The sequence below is a fragment of the Mus musculus genome, chromosome 8, assembly GCF_000001635.26.
Source record: "Mus musculus strain C57BL/6J chromosome 8, GRCm38.p6 C57BL/6J".
NCBI classification, from domain to species: Eukaryota; Metazoa; Chordata; class Mammalia; order Rodentia; family Muridae; genus Mus; species Mus musculus.
In genome coordinates, this window is record NC_000074.6 from 33,660,502 (window position 1) to 33,676,351 (window position 15,850).

Sequence of the window (15,850 nt, forward strand, 5' to 3'; positions counted from 1 at the left end):
GCTCCAGTGCTTGCTGCGTGTACTGGTTCTGGGATTAGGTGGAGCCCAGTTCTTGTGGGATTCAGCACATCTCCCCAGCAAGCCTTTGTGTGGTAAGGGTTGACTGAGTGACTGGCAAAGCTTTCTTTGTTTCTAATTTACTGGGAACTGGGCTGTACAGCGCTGCGGGAGAAAGCCACAGGGCAGGCCTGGGAAAGGGTTGTTCCCTAGATTATGGCTCGCCCAGTGAGCAAACAGTGACTTAGCAACATGCTAATCATAGCGAGCGCACTGTCCACAGAATGTGCTTTTAATTTCCCAATGTAGATTTCTAACAGCCCAGGCTAAAGGAAGTTCACTTCCTTTAGTTCTCATGGGTTCCCCTTAAAAAACAGAGCATTGGCTCTCATCTGCTCTGTGAATGTAGGACTTCATAAAATGAGACCAGCCTGTTCCCTTAACTGTTCACTGAATAAGTGGTTGTAAAGAGAGAGCCTTGTTGGAGTTGGTAATAAAATATTATTTAACTTTGGTCATTCGCCTTGTTGATTGGCTTTTTTTTTAAGTGGTCCTACTATATTTTTATTTGTAAAAAGAATGTTATTAGCTGGGTAATGGTGGCACACACCTTTAATCCCAGCACTCGGGAGGCAGAGGCAGGAGGATCTCTGTAAGTTGAAGGCCATTCTGGTCTACAGAGCTAGTTCCAGGATAGCCAAGGCTATACAGAGAACCCCTGTCTTGAAAAATGAAAACCAAACAATAGTTTTTGTTTGTTTGTTTGTTTGAATTTGAGATGATTTTGCCACCTCTAACATGGAATTTCCTAGATGTCGAAAGTTCAGTAAGCCAGGCTTTCTGACTGCATCTAGGGATGAGATCATCACAAAACAGGACCAGGCCTGCAAAATGGCTCAGCAGGTGGAGATGCTCCCTGCTGAGACTCGTGATTTTTTTCCAATTTTTTATTAGATATTTTCTTTATTTACATTTCAAATGCTATCCCGAAAGTCTCCTATACCCTCCCCCCACCCTGCTCCTCTAGCCACCCACTCCCATTTCCCGGCTCTGGCGTTCCCTTGTACTGGGGCATATAAAGTTTGCAAGACCAAGGGGCCTCTTCCCAGTGATGGCCGACTAGGCCATCTTCTGCTACATATGCAGCTAGAGACAGGAGCTCCAGGGTACTGGTTAGTTCATATTGTTGTTCCACCTATAGGGTTGCAGATCCCTTTAGCTCCTTGGTTACTTTCTCTAGCTCCTGCATTGGGGGCCCTGTGATCCATCCAATAGCTGACTGTGAGCATCCACTTCTGTGTTTAGCATAGCCTCACAGGAGACAGCTATATCAGGGTCCCTTCAGCAAAATCTTTCTGGCATATGCAATAGTATCTGGGTTTGGTGGCTGATTATGGGATGGATCCCTGGGTGGGGCAGTCTCTGGATAGTCCATCCTTTCTTCTTAGCCCCAAACTTTTTCTCTGTAACTCCTTTCATGGGTATTTTCCCTATTCTAAGGAGGAATGAAGTATCCACACGTTGGTTTTCCTTCTTGAGTTTCATGTGTTTTGCAAATTGTATCTTGGCTATCTTGGGTATTCTAAGTTTCTGGGCTAATATCCACTTATCAGTGAGTGCCTATCTAATGACTTCTTTTGTGATTGGGAACAATATTGTTTTTGAAGGGCAAACAAGCAAGTTTGTTCAGAAGCAAAGAAGTAGCTTCCTATAGCTGGGGGCGGAGGGGGGGCTTGAAAATGAGTTGCCTGGGTTTTACATTTTAAGTATTTATTTTTATCGTTTTTAAATGTATGAGTGCAGGTGCCTACAGTAATCACAGGTGCCGGGTATCCCAGGAACCACAGTTACTGGTGGTTATGAGCCATCTCTTCAGAATATTTTTACATTAAAATGTTTCTCTTTTTTTTGAGATAGACAGTTGCCCAGGCTGGCCAGTTGATGCTGGCCTTTATCTTATGATCTTCCATCCTCCACCTCCCACTTGGTAGTATTACAGGCGGGCCAGGTGCCAACGTGTCTGGTGGGCTCAAGGCCTGTGCTACCACACCTAATTTACACACCAGCGAGAAAAGGGAGAAGAAGGAATGGCGGGAGAAAGGACTGAGCGTGGTCTCCTTAGCCCTGGTGTCTCCAGCTTTGATGGTTGTATTTTATTCTTTCCAAGTCAATGAGGTGTCTGTTGTCATACTCAAGGAGTGGGGCTTGATTTCCAAAACTAGCAGCTGTGTCTGGAACTCTGCTCTCTGTAGCTGCCAAAGCAGGACACGTGGTAGTTCAGGATGGTGGCTCTCCCTTATGTCTCCGGGCTCTACCGAGCACACAGGGACACTGCAGTGCAGGGTCTCTGGCCCAGGAAGGCTGCAGATGGAGTCACTCTCTGCATCTAGCCTTGTGGTCTGTTGTGTGAGCCTGGAAGACTCCACAAGGTCTGGGATTTGATCCATGTAGGGCATTTCCCTGCAAGGTACCTGGAACGGCGGGATGCTTAGTGGGTTCCTGGAAATGAATGAATAGGTCTAAGGGTGTGTTTGTTTGCTTGCTTGCTTGCTTGCTTAACATAGACACTTAAAAGTAACCATTAGTGCAGGTCTGGCTGTCTTGACCCTTAATGGCAACATATTCCAGACTTTTCTTGGAAGCTTTAGGATCTCGTAGCCCAGGCTGGCCTGGAAATCCTGCTCCTCCTCCTCCTGTCTGTGTCTCCCAGGTGCTGGAGTCACAGGTGTGCATCAGCCCCCTGCTCACACCGCCTAAAACACCCTCCAAGTTGCTTCAGACTTACTCAATGTGCAGTCATAATGAGTCCCAGTGGTTCTGAGCCTCCCGGTGCCTAAGCTGCTTTCAGGGATTACAAGGGAGCTGGAGGAGGAGGAAGGGGAGGAGGAGGAAGGGGAGGACTGGAGAATGTCCTTCTTATCATCCTGAAATCATCTCCACCCTTCTGGAGCTCCAGCTCCATCGAGAGCGAGTTCTGGATGGAACCATCAGTGACTCACGCTGCAGACCGCAGAGAGCGAGGTGTGACTTCGAGGCACTGAGACCCACTTTGCCCTCCCAGTGAACCCATGAAGGCGGGCCTGGGGTGAAGGACCCCACAAAGGCGCCGGGCTTGGTCTCCTCCTCCCCAGAGGATGGTAGCTGTTTCCCCTTGCTCTTGGCATCTGAAAAGCCTCACTCACCCTCCTCCTTTAGGAGTGGCTCATCCTTCTTTCCCAGTGACTGTCAGGTACCTGAGTAGAGGAGTTGCAGACAGAACCTCAGCTCGGTCAGATGGAGGAGGCGCATGTAGACAGCCGTACTTGGCTCCAACTGTAAGAGTGGGCTCTGATGACTGTGCCCAGACAGCCACCTAGGAGTCTGGAATTCTGCACACTTCTCTCATTTCCATGCTTCTGTCTTTCTTATTTATTTATTTATTTATTTTAGAGTTTTCAAGACAGGGTTTCTCTGTAGCCCTGCCTGTCCTGGGACTGTGTAGACCCGTCTGACCTCAAACTCAGATTCGCCTGCCCCTGTCTCCCAAGTGTTGGGGTTAAAGGCATGCACCACACCACCCAAATAGAATCTTTTTAAAATATAACCTCATTTTTAAAAATCTAAGTACAGTCAGCAAGAGGAGGGTGTGGGGATGAGAGGGAGGATAAATGAAAGCAAAGTATAATGGTGTGTGTGTGTGTGTGTGTGTGTGTGTGTGTGTGTGTGTAGTGTGTGTGTGTGTGTAGTGTGTGTGTGTGTGTATGTGTGTGTGTGTGTGTGTGTATGGGAATTCCCTAAGGAGCTCCATCAGTTTACATGCCAAGTTAAAAAGAAAAAAGTCTGAGATCAAAACTAGACAGGTAGTGACCCATCTCTCTCTCTCTCTTTTTTTTAAAATTTACTTATTATTATACATAAGTAAGTACACTGTAGCTGTCTTCAGATGCGCCAAAAGAGGGCATCAGCTCTTATTATGGGTGATTTTGAAGAATGAAAAATTACTGGCCTCTTGTGAGAACATGAACTTTCACCTCGGAGCCCACCCCCTCCCATCTGGAAAACATACTTGAGAAAAACATTTTCTGGAACAACCACAGAATGTTTCAACAGGCCAGATGTATTGCCAATCATAGGATATGACTCTTTGGTTGAGTAAACTTGTGGTTGTTAAACTTCCCCTATTCCCTCCCCATCCCCCCTCCCAGTTTGTGGTTTTTTCCTTTAAAAGCTTGTGAAAAATTTGAGTCGTCGTCGAGACTCCTCTACCCTGTGCAAAGGTGTATGAGTTTCGACCCCAGAGCTCTGTGTGCTTTCATGTTGCTGCTTTATTTCGACCCCAGAGCTCTGGTCTGTGTGCTTTCATGTTGCTACTTTTTTAAATCTTGCCTTCTACATTTTATGTATGGTCTCAGTGTCTTCTTGGGTACGCGGCTGTCCCGGGACTTGAGTGTCTGAGTGAGGGTCTCCCCTCGGGAATCTTTCATTTGGTGCATTGGCCGGGAATTCGAGAATCTTTCATTTGGTGCATTGGCCGGGAATTCAAAAATCTTTCAATTTGAGCCACCATGTGGTTGATGGGATTTGAACTCAGGACCTTTGGAAGAGCAGTCAGTGCTCTTACCTATCTCTTTCTAGAGGAAAATAAACGAACAAAAACCTGGTAGCTTGGGAGTATAAAGAAGTGTCATTCATTCCTTAACTCTCTCTGGGTACAGGACAATAGTGAGCGGTACCATTACAATGTAACTTTACTAGGTGCACTCCAGATGCTATCAATATACTGATGATATATACAGATATATCAATATACATTAAAAATGTACTAGGTGCACTCCAGATGCTACCAATATTCCAAATAGAATCTGGAGAATGAGAGGAAGAGAAAATTATTTTACAAAAAGACAGCCTCTTTCAAACACTGGAGGGGGGCGGTAATGAGACTTGGGCAGGCTTTGACTCCAGCGTGTCACACACAGCAAAGGCCTTAACCAGACACCTGTGATACAGGCTCCACACAGAAAGATGCAGAGAAAGAATCCTAAGAACTTGCCCGGTGTTCTTGTGATGTGTGGGAAACCAAGTAGATGCATCATAGCCGTGACCAGCAGAGCTGGACCCCCGATACAACTATGTTTAGAAAGTCTTATGTGCATTAAAAGACACAATGCTTGATGCCGCCGCGTGCACGCACGCATGCACACATGCATACACACACACACACACACAACTTTCTGCACAGATAGTGTTAGTAGTTCTTGAGGGGGTGACTAAGGACGAGACTTCAGCTCTCAGGTATTAAGCTGGGTAGCCTGTGCCAAGACAGGAGGGTCACTGGGGCATGATAGCTTCTAACCTAAGAAAATGTGAACCTTTGGTTCAGTAAGGAAACTGCCTCAAATGAATGGAGTCCAGGGGTGGTAATGGAGAACACCAGACACCTTCTTTGGGCCTCTGTGTACACACTGTAGATACACATACACTCACACACACACACACATAAACCAGCCACACTGAAAACCAACAGCTGTATTCTAACAGGGCATGTTGGTGTCCACCTGTAATTTTAGCATTTGGAAAGCTGAGGCAGGGGGATAGGCAGTTCAAGGCCAGTGTAGGATACACATAGTCCCATCTCAAGAGACAGAAAAATATGAAACAAAACAAAACACACAAGAGAAAAATGGGCCATTATAGAAAGCATACAGAGCAAAATAATGCCGCTTTCTCCCTTTCCGGAGAATGGCAATGTGTACCTAGCGTATGCCCACACATACAGACATTTATCCGCTCAGGGATGGGATGTGTTCTGATGACTGTGGGACTCCGGTATCACTTGGCAATGTCTTAGGGGACCGCCATTGCATGTGTAGTTGACTATTGAACAGACTCCTCAGTGTGGTAGATGACCGCCTGTGTGGATACATCTGTGTCATTTCAAATCGGGCTGTGGGGTAACTCTTGTTGCGCCACTTTCTGTTTGTCTCATGGTGTTGTTTATTACCCAGCATTCCTCTCATCCCCGGCTCTGTTTTCTGCAGAGGCACTGCACCTGTGGTCAACGAGGAGGGAGTTTTGAAAGTCCAATTCACATAACTTTTATCACAACGTTATCATTTTTATTGTTCTATTTTATTATCAGTTATTGCTGTTACTGATTCTTCTTTAGAAGTTGAACTCTTATCACAGATGAGAATGTATAGGGAAAAGCGTTGTAGAGGGTGTGTCCTATCCACAGGTTGAATAATCTGGGTGTATTGGAACATACCCTCCCTCAGAAAGGAACTCAGAAATCCGCCTGCCTCTGCCTCCCAAGCGCTGGGATTAAAGGTGTGCGCCACCACTGCCCGGCTTGGCTTACTTATTGTTGTTGTGATTTAGGGCTGAGCTCAAAGTTTGGGTAGCCAGGGATGGCTTTGATGCATGATCCCGCTTCCACCTCCTGAGGCTGGCTACAGGTGTGTAGCACCGTGCTGGGCCTGAATTATGTTTTTGGGCTAAATGCTTAAAAGTAACCTTAACAGGAGGGAGAGGCAGGCAGATTTCTGAGTTCAAGGCGAGTCTGGCTAGCCTCAGCTATGTAGTGAGACCTGTGTCATCATCAAAAGTAGCCCTTAAGTCCTGTTGTTTTTTGAGACAAGATCTAATGTATTGCCCAGGCTAGCTTTGAACTCTGTATGTGACCCTGCTGTCCTTGAACTCCCAATCCTCCTGCCTTAGCTCCCCAAAGCTGAGATGACAACCTTGTACCACTGCGCCTAACCCTTCCAATTCAGTTTATGGGATCTGCTCAGGTTTTCTCCCGTTTCGTTAGCAGTGGTGACTCAGCAACCCAAGTTTCATACCGCACACCTTACAATTTTGTGCTTTTTGGTGACTGATTGTTCACCAGTTTGTCATGTGTGGCACCAGAAGTTCACAGTTGGTATTGTGAACACACTGGTCTTTTAAAAAAAAAAATACTGCATTTGTTTGTGTGTGTACATGTGTGTGCAAATGCCCGTGCCATGATGGTACGTGTGTGGAGATTAGAGGACACATTTGTGCTGGTTGGTTCTATCATGTCGGTAGGTCCTGAGTATCGAACTCAGGTAGTCAAACTTGGCTGCAAGCATCTTTACCCACGAAGCCATCTCACTGGTCCTACAGTAATTGGTTTTAGGGATGCACTGTTGATATCCTTCTTTTTTAAGTCTTAGAACTTTTTACAGCAGCCAAGATAACATCACTGCTTCCTACTTGGTAGTTAGACAGCTAGAGAGTATTTGAAATGTGCGTCAGGTGACCAGTCTAGACAGCCTGGGGACCTATAATTTACCCTTAAAAGCTGAGCTCAGTCTGGATTCCCTCCGCAAGCAGCTCGCTCTCCTGCTGGTATACACAGAACAGTTACTCATTCAGTGAGGGTCAGACTTTGTTTTGGTTTATATTTTTTTGAGTCGAGGTCTCATGTAGCCCAGGCTAGCTGCAAACTTCTCTGTGTCTAAGGATCCTTGAATTCCAGGTCCTCTTGCTTCCACCTCCCAAGGGCTGGGGTACCAGGGGTGCGTTGCCAAGTCTGGTGAGGTTCAGACACTCTACTCTCAAGGCTTTGCAAATGCATTCTTTCTTTTCTTTTCTTTTCTTTTCTTTTCCTTTTTTAATGCAGTCTTACAATTGTGTTTTAATTTGTGCCGGGAAATGACCAAGCTGTGTTCTGTGTCCGTAATTAAGATGATTATCTCGGCTTTGGTCTGGGAGAATGAGCTAGGTGCCCACTAGCCCTTTGTCAAGGGGCTGTCAAAGTACCTGTGTACTTCAGTGAGTTCACAGAGCTCCCTAAGCCAGCTGCTTAAATGGGCCCATTGCCCGTTCTCTTCTCGCTGCCCGCCCCGTCTCTGAGAAAAATGTATAAAAATGTTCTCTCTGTCACGTGAGGAGCAGTGTGGTTTTCTAACTCTGGTAGGAAAAGGAGGTAACTGTGGGATCCAGCTGACTGTGACTGTCACTAGTGTCTGGTCTCAGGCATGACTGGTGACTGGCGCTCGTTCATGCAGGTGTTTGGAGGACTTGAATGGAGTATTCTGTGTGTGTGTGTGTGTGTGTGTGTGTGTGTGTGTGTGTGTGTGTGTCTTTTTTTTTTAAGATGTTTTCTTCATTTACTTTTCAAATGCTATCCCCTTTCCTAGTTTCTTCTCTGAAAATCCCCATACCATCCCCCTCCCCCTGCTCCCCAACCCACCCACTCTCACTTCCTAGCCCTGGCATTCCCCTGTACTAGGGCATAGAATCTTCGCAAGACCAAGGGCCTGTCCTCCCATTGATGACCGACTAGGCCATCCTCTGCTACATATGCAACTAGAGACAGGAGCTCTGGGGGTACTGGTTAGTTCATATTATTGTTCCACCTATAGGGTTGCAGACCCCTACAGCTCCTTGGGTAATTTCTCAAGCTCCTCCCTTGGAGGCCCTGTGTTCCATCCAATAGCTGACTGTGAGCATCCACTTATGTGTTTGCCAGGAACTGGCATAGTCTCACAGGAGACAGCTATATCAGGGTCCAGTCAGCAAAATCTTGTTGGTATATGCAATAGTGTCTGGGTTTGGTGGTTGTTTATGGATGGATGCCCAGGTGTGGCAGACTCTGGATGTCCGAATGGACTATTGTTAACCTTTGTCTTTTTAATTTTTTCCCCCAGGTGAATGTTGGATGTGTACCCAAAAAGGTAATTTTTAATTTCTCCTTCCCTCCAAACTCCTTGTTCCTATTTACTAAATCATGATCAGAATGACATACCAGTTAGGAGTTGTCTCCGTTTGCTTTCTGTGACTGTGACCTGAAGAGGAAAGGGTTTATTTTAGATCACAGCTCACAGTTCCTGGGGATGAATGAAAATGGACAAAGCTTACAGAAATGTAAAATTTAAAACAGGAGCATAAATAGTAAACAAAAAGTATAAGCAACGATAAAAAAACTTTAAAGGAACCAGCATAAGGCCGGTTAATATTCCACTTTTTATCATACTTGTAGGCTGGGTGATGTCACGATGGGAGCCCACCATTTCCCCGATATTTCAGAATCCACTCTAAATTCCATCTAGTCAGGTCCTGAATCTTAATGTATTTAGTTGTTTTGTTGTTGTTGTTGTTGTTTTTAAAGACTTATTTATTTATTATATGTAAGTACACTGTAGCTGTCTTCAGACACACCAGAAGAGGGCATCAGATCTCATTACGGATGACTGTGAGCCACCATGTGGTTGCTGGGATTTGAACTCAGGACCTCTGGAAGAGCAGTCGGCGCTCTTCACCTCTGAGCCATTGCTCCAGCCCCCAGTTTTTGTTTTTGTTTTTGTTTCTATCTGTTAATATTTTACTTGGGGTTTCTGTCTCTCTTCAGTACTCAAGTGTGATTCCTTTTGATTCTTTTTTTCAATAGGTAATGTGGAACACAGCAGTGCACTCGGAATTCATGCACGATCACGTGGATTACGGCTTTCAAAGCTGTGAGGGTAAATTCAGTTGGCAGTAAGTATTGGAGCTTACAGGGTTCCATTTACAGGATGGGTATTTGTGACCCCCTAGCCATCCATGTTTTGAGACGTGGGGGTTACTGTGTCCCAGTGCATACAGGGCTGAGGCTCTAGCTTGGTCTTCAGAGTTCTTGCCTGGATTGTGTAAGGGCCTGGGTTCAGTCCCCAGTGCCTGTATTTATGCACAATGTAAGATTGACCACTTTAATCACTGCAAATGCAGTTTGGCTTTCAGCACGGGCACATTATTGTGCAGAGAGTACCACTTTCCTATTTCTAGAGCTTTCCCACAATCCTGAACAATATCAGACAATAACTCTTTATGCCCTACTTCCCTACCAGCCCACGCAACGTGTTCTGCTGTCTGTAAAGCTGACCTGTCCTGTGCTAGAATACTTAGTAAAATCATATAATCTTTTATGCCTGATTTATATTGATTACTGTCAGCTTTTGGTTTGGTTGGGTTTTTTTGTTTTGTTTTTGTTTTTTTGTTTGGTGTTTGTTTGTTTGTTTTTGAACCAGGGTCTATCTGGGTAGTCCTGGCTGTCCTAGAACTCACTCTGTAGCTCAGGCTGACCTCAGACTCAGAGATCCACCTGCCTCTGCCTCCTGAGTGCTGGGATTAAGGACACTTGACTGGCTGTAGTTGGCAACCATAGCTCACGCTCTTTACTACTGAATAGTATCCTTTTGTACACGGTATCAGTCACCTTCGCATAGATCACCTTCGGTTGTTTCCACTTTGTGGCTGTCATGAATCATGCCACTATGAATACTGCTGTGCAGGTCATGAGTTGGAGACCGTGTTCTCAGTTCTTCCAGCTTCTGGGTGACATGACAGTCTGTGTGTAACTCTCTAATTGGCAGTAACTAATAGAGCCATCAATTTCCCAAAGAGTTTTTATTTTTATTTTTTATTTATTTATTTTTTTGAGACAGGGTTTCTCTGTGTAGCAAAGACTAGATATCTATGCATGTAGACAACTCTAATTTATGTAGACATGAAGAAATATCAAATCATTACATTACCTTTTAAAACCTCTTATATTCAATTTTATTTTTAACTGTTTTTCTGTTGGGAACAGAACCCAAGGCCTTGCACATACTATGAAAGCATACTACTACTGAAGTGCAGTTCTAAGCTTGAATTTCAAACTTTTTTTTTTTTTGAGACAGCATTTCTCTGCTCTGGCTGTAGACCAGACTGGCCTCGAACTCAGAAATCCACCTGCCTCTGCCTCCCAAGTGTTGGGATTAAAGGCATGTGCCACCACATCCAATTATAGCATGTGTCTTTACCTACTGAGCCATGTCCCTGACCCATCTCATTTTCTGCACTGAAAGAGGCATAGATATTGCAGATGCCCTCTGAGCATGCTTCAGGATGGAACAAGACCTCAGCACCTGGGAAGCAGGTGACATGAGACAGTGGCAAACTTCATTCTTAGCTGACAGGAGTGCTGGAGGCTGGTGCCCAGGCTACTGGGTGAAGAAAGAAAATACTGTTTCTGAGAACTGCCTTTCGTCTCTTTACAGTGTCATCAAGCAGAAAAGGGATGCCTATGTGAGCCGCCTGAACACCATCTATCAAAATAATTTAACCAAGGTGTGTGTGCTGGCCTCCAAACCTGGAGAGTCATTTGACATCTGAGGAGCCACCAGATCTGACCAGACAAAAGGGTAGCCTCGGGATATGTCTGATAATTTCTATAAATAATTTGGAAGCTGACCTTACTGATTCAGTAGGCCTTTGACCCAGTAGGCCAGTCTCTTTTCTACAAATAGAGAGTGTATGCCGGGTCCATGGAACATCTCTCAGCTCACAAGTGTATCTTGAGTAGGTCTGTCCCTCTGGTTAGATCAGAAAGTAAAACCAGGAGAGACAGATTGACAGAGCATGGTGCTGGCAAAGCCAGGAGCACGAGCTGAGAAATCCAGTGTTGATCAGAACAGCTTCTTACAGTCCACATAATGACTCGGGAATGTAATCTTGTAAGTAAATTCCTATCAAGAAAATTAGACAAAAAGAAAAAAAAGAAAATTAGACAAAGGTGTATTTGCCTACAGTAAATATTTTTGTTCTCTCTCCTTCTCCTGAAACCTTTTTTAAATTAAAGACTTATTCTTATGTACATGTGTGTGTGAGCACACATGAGTGTATGTAATGTGTGTGTGTACGAGTGTGTGTGCATGTGTGTGTGTCTGTGTGTGAGTGTGTGTGCGCGAGAGAGAGTGTGCATGTAGATGCAGTTACAGGCAATTGTGAGCCATCTGACGTAGGTGCTAAAGTCCAAATTTGGATCCTCTGGAAGAACAGTAAGCCCTATTAACCACTAAGCCATCTCTCCAGCAATTTTTCCCTTTATAAGGTCTTAGAATATAGATAGCCCTGGCTGGCCTTGAACTCACAAAAATCTACCTACTTCTGTCTCTTGAGAGCTGAGATTAAAGGCCTGTACCACCATGTCCAGCTCCTATTGAAATTTTTTTAGTGGGGCTGACTAAATTTTAAGAAAAAGATGGACCCAAGAGATGGCTCACAGTTAAGAGCACTGGCTGCTTTTCTGGAGGACGCAGGTTCAATTCCCGGCACCTGCACAGTGACTGACAATGGTGGTTCTTGTCCCGGGTTCCTCTGCTCTCTCCGACCTCTGCAGGCACTGCACATGTGTGATACACATGTGTGATGCACATGCATGCATGCAACAACACACACACACACACACATAAAAAATAAGTAAATCTTAAGAAAGAAAGGACAGGAAAGTTGTTGGAGGTTAGGAGATGATCGAGAAATGAGCATTTTGCAAAACTTAGTCTCACTGTATGTGGAGCATGCACTGACCCTGTGGGGATAATGTTATGGCTGGTAGGGTTCTACAGCAAAACAAACTTTGGTGCTCTGTCCCCAGGTGGTGCAGATCTTTCTCTGAACGGTTGGTTACCTGTGTTCACAGCACTTGGCCCTTTTTCTCCCAGGGCAAACTCACTGCCCCCTAAGAAGGGTTAGAACAGGGTGCTTGTGGGTTTGGCATTAAGTGAAATTCAGTTAATTAAGCCAGGTGCCTGCAGGAACAGGCCTGGAAGGGAGATTGGGAGGGAGGAAAGAATTCAGCCCCAGACAGGCTGAAAAATGTTGACTCATTCCTTTGTGTGAACAAACTTACGTGGCTCCTTTAGCTTTCCACAGTCCACCTTTCCGTGCCAGGACATAGGTCACAGCTGGCTGACGCTTGCTGGCTGCACTCACGGTGACCCCTGGTACGGGGTTCCACTGAGAGCAAGTCAAGCATTACTGTTCATTTCCGCAGTAGAGCATCACTGTAGTTTTCTGTTTTGCTTTTTGTTTTGTTTTTTGTTTTGTAAACTTCCCACCAAAGATTTATTGTTTTGTGTATGAATACACCGTCATTACCTTCAGACACACCAGAAGAGGGCATCGGATCCCATTAAGATGGTTGTGAGCCACCACGTGATTGCTAGGAATTGAACTCAGGACCTCTGGGAGAGCAGTCAGTGCTCTTTAACCTCTGAGCCATCGCTCCAGCAAAAGGCTGCATCTCCTCTCTTGGCCAGAGTAGTTCCCTGGTGTCTGTTCCTTCCCCTTTGCTTCTCCCTTGTCCTCCTTCCTCTCCTCTCTGGAATACCAATTTTTTTTAGTCTTTTGTGAGTAAGGCTTTTACCTTCAACCCTTGGAGTCAAAAATACTGCCTTTTCCTTGGAGTGACTGGCATGGTTTTGTTTACTTGGTTTTAACCCAAGATAGCACCATTATTTCTCCGTGTCATTCACTTCCGACTGACTGGCAGTGAGCTCTCCTGAGTATCCGTTACCAGTCATGAGGTCTAAGAATGGTGAAGAAATTAGGAACTAATGTATTGCGCAGAATAGATGTCTTTTGAAACAGGGGCTTCCTCTAGCTCAAACTGCCAGTGAACTTGCTGTGTAGCCAGGGGTGACCCTAAGTACTTGATCCTGCTTCCTCCTGCTCCCAAGGGCTGGATTTTAGGAAGGTACTGCTACTCCCAACTTGGCAGTTTTTGGCATTTGTTGGCTTTTTGAGTCTTACGAATATGCTAACATCTGTGTTCCTTCTGCAGTCTCACATAGAAATTATCCACGGCTATGCAACATTCGCAGATGGTCCTCGGCCCACGGTGGAAGTCAATGGGAAAAAGTTTACCGCTCCACACATCCTGATTGCCACAGGAGGCGTGCCCACAGTTCCTCACGAGAGCCAGATCCCAGGTGAGTCTTCCAAAAGCCGGTGAGGTCAGGGAGTTTACAAGCCACATCCTGGGATCTGCCCACGCTGGTTCTGTCTTGCGAAAGGTCAGAAAAAAATGATCCCTGGAGACTACATTTAGTTAACTAGTGATTAAGAGTGAGCCAGGACTCAGCAAGAGAAGTCATGGAGAACGGTCAGTCACCTTTTGCTCCTGGTGTGGCGCAGAGTGCTGTTAGGTAGGTTATTATTTCTAAGACTCGACAGACAGTAACTATTCAAGAGCGAGAAATTAAGAAATTGCTCTCCCCGGTCCATGTTTTTGTTTCTTACATAGCAAGATGTAAAAGATTAAAGCAGCCAGGCATCTCAGAGGTGGTCCTGTCGGCCATGTGTATGTTGACCTAAGAGTCAGAGGTGACTCATGTAATCACTCTCAGCCATTAGTCATTCTTTCTCCCACATACTATTATATGTCTTGGATAGTGACTTTCTTAAATTTTTTTTATTGCTGTGCTAAAAGAATGTCGACAAAAGTGACTTAAGGGAAAAAGGGTTTATTCCTCGCTGCACTTGAGATTGCAGTCCACCATGCAGGGAAGTCACAGCGGTAGCAACTTGAGGGAGCTGGGCACGGCACAACACAGCAATGAAATAGAGCGGTGAGTGCATGCTTGCTGTTGCCCAGTCCTTTCTCCATACATCCCTGGCTAGGGAATGGCAATGCCCACAGTGGGTGGATCTCCCACTCAGCTAATCCCTCACAGACATGTCTAGAGGCCCCGTCTATCTCCCGGATTATTCTACATTCTTTCATATTGACAACAAAAGTCATAACAGTAGGCACACTTTATACATTTTTTTCAATTCTCAGGGACTGGCTTCAAAGCTTGTGATAATTTTATTTAAGGAGCACTTTGGGTGTGTGCATTTATGCCTTTAAATAGATCTTTCCCTGATGGTTTTGTTTTTGAGATAGTCTCATGTAACTCAGCTGACTTTAAACTTACTATGTAATTAACGATGACCTTAAATCCTGGTTCTTCTGTCTCCACTGGGATTATAGGCCTGTGCCACCATGCCAGCTTATATTTATTCTTTTGTTTATTGTTGTTTCCCTATTCTTCTCTTTCTGGAATTTTAAGCAGGGTTTACAACCCCCAAAGCTAAAGAGGAAAAAAATACAAAGGTACCATTTTCAAGTACCGTAATATTTACTTGGGAATCCTGGGTGGTCATAGCCCTGTGAAGCCAGATTCCAGTAGTCATTGTTTACTGGGTAAAAAAGAAAAGGTTAAACCTGAAGAGATAGCTCAGTGGTTAGGAACACTTGCTGCTCTTGCCAAGGACCCAAGTTCGGGTTACACTGCCACCAAGGTGGTTCAGAATCATCTGCAGCTGCCGTGCCTGTGGATCCAACACCTCCTGGCCTTTCAGGCACCAGGCACCCCCAAGGTTGTCTGTATGCCAGAGAGGCTGAGCACCCAGTAGCTGTTAAGTCCACAAGGCTGGATGTCTCAGCAGCTCCATTCTGGCACTGCAGGTCCCAGGGGATTCCTAGAGGCCTCTGGCTTCTGCCCATGCTGGAGGACTGAAGTGGCTGTGTTCCCAGGTCAGTGAAGGGTGGTGGTGGCACAGCAGCAGAACAATAGAGTAGATGCACTCACCAGCAAGGAGGGGAGGGGAGGGCAAAACCTATGCCTCCACCACCAGAAGGGGCTGCTCTCCCCTCCGTCCTGGTAAGTGTCGCTTCAGTTTCTAGACAGTGAATCTGTTAAGTATGCAGCAAGCAAAAGCAGAAAGGCAAATAGCACGGAGCAGATAGATAGGAGCAGCAGAGAGCAAACCATCATCAGATCAGATGCTTGCAACACCTGGCAGAAACCGTTAAGAATGGTGTAACTGGGAGAGCATTGTCGTCTCAGGCACTTACAACATCCTGCGGAGTTGGCTGTCCCGGAGAAGTTGGGAGATCCCAGGCCGAGCTTTTGGCTTCTTTCTGCTGCAGGGATTTCTATATTGTGGGCTAGACAGTAAGCAGTAGCCTCTTGGAAGAGGCTTGTTGTCTAGCCGTGGTCATTGCACAGAGTTGTAAATACCTTTAGCTGTTCACCTTTCTTGTCAGAGAGGCAGTGATTCA

At 45.5% G+C, this 15,850-nt stretch overlaps 1 protein-coding gene across 1 annotated transcript in view; it reads left to right on the forward strand.

Annotated features, from left to right (window-relative positions):
* Gsr (glutathione reductase) overlaps positions 1 to 15,850 on the forward strand; it is a 44,925-nt gene that overhangs the window by 7,264 nt on the left and 21,811 nt on the right. Inside the window, exons 2-5 of the mRNA NM_010344.4 lie at positions 8,652 to 8,678; positions 9,392 to 9,480; positions 11,022 to 11,091; positions 13,586 to 13,733. Coding sequence (NP_034474.4) covers positions 8,652 to 8,678; positions 9,392 to 9,480; positions 11,022 to 11,091; positions 13,586 to 13,733 — 334 coding nt within the window. The remainder of the gene's footprint in view (positions 1 to 8,651; positions 8,679 to 9,391; positions 9,481 to 11,021; positions 11,092 to 13,585; positions 13,734 to 15,850) is intronic.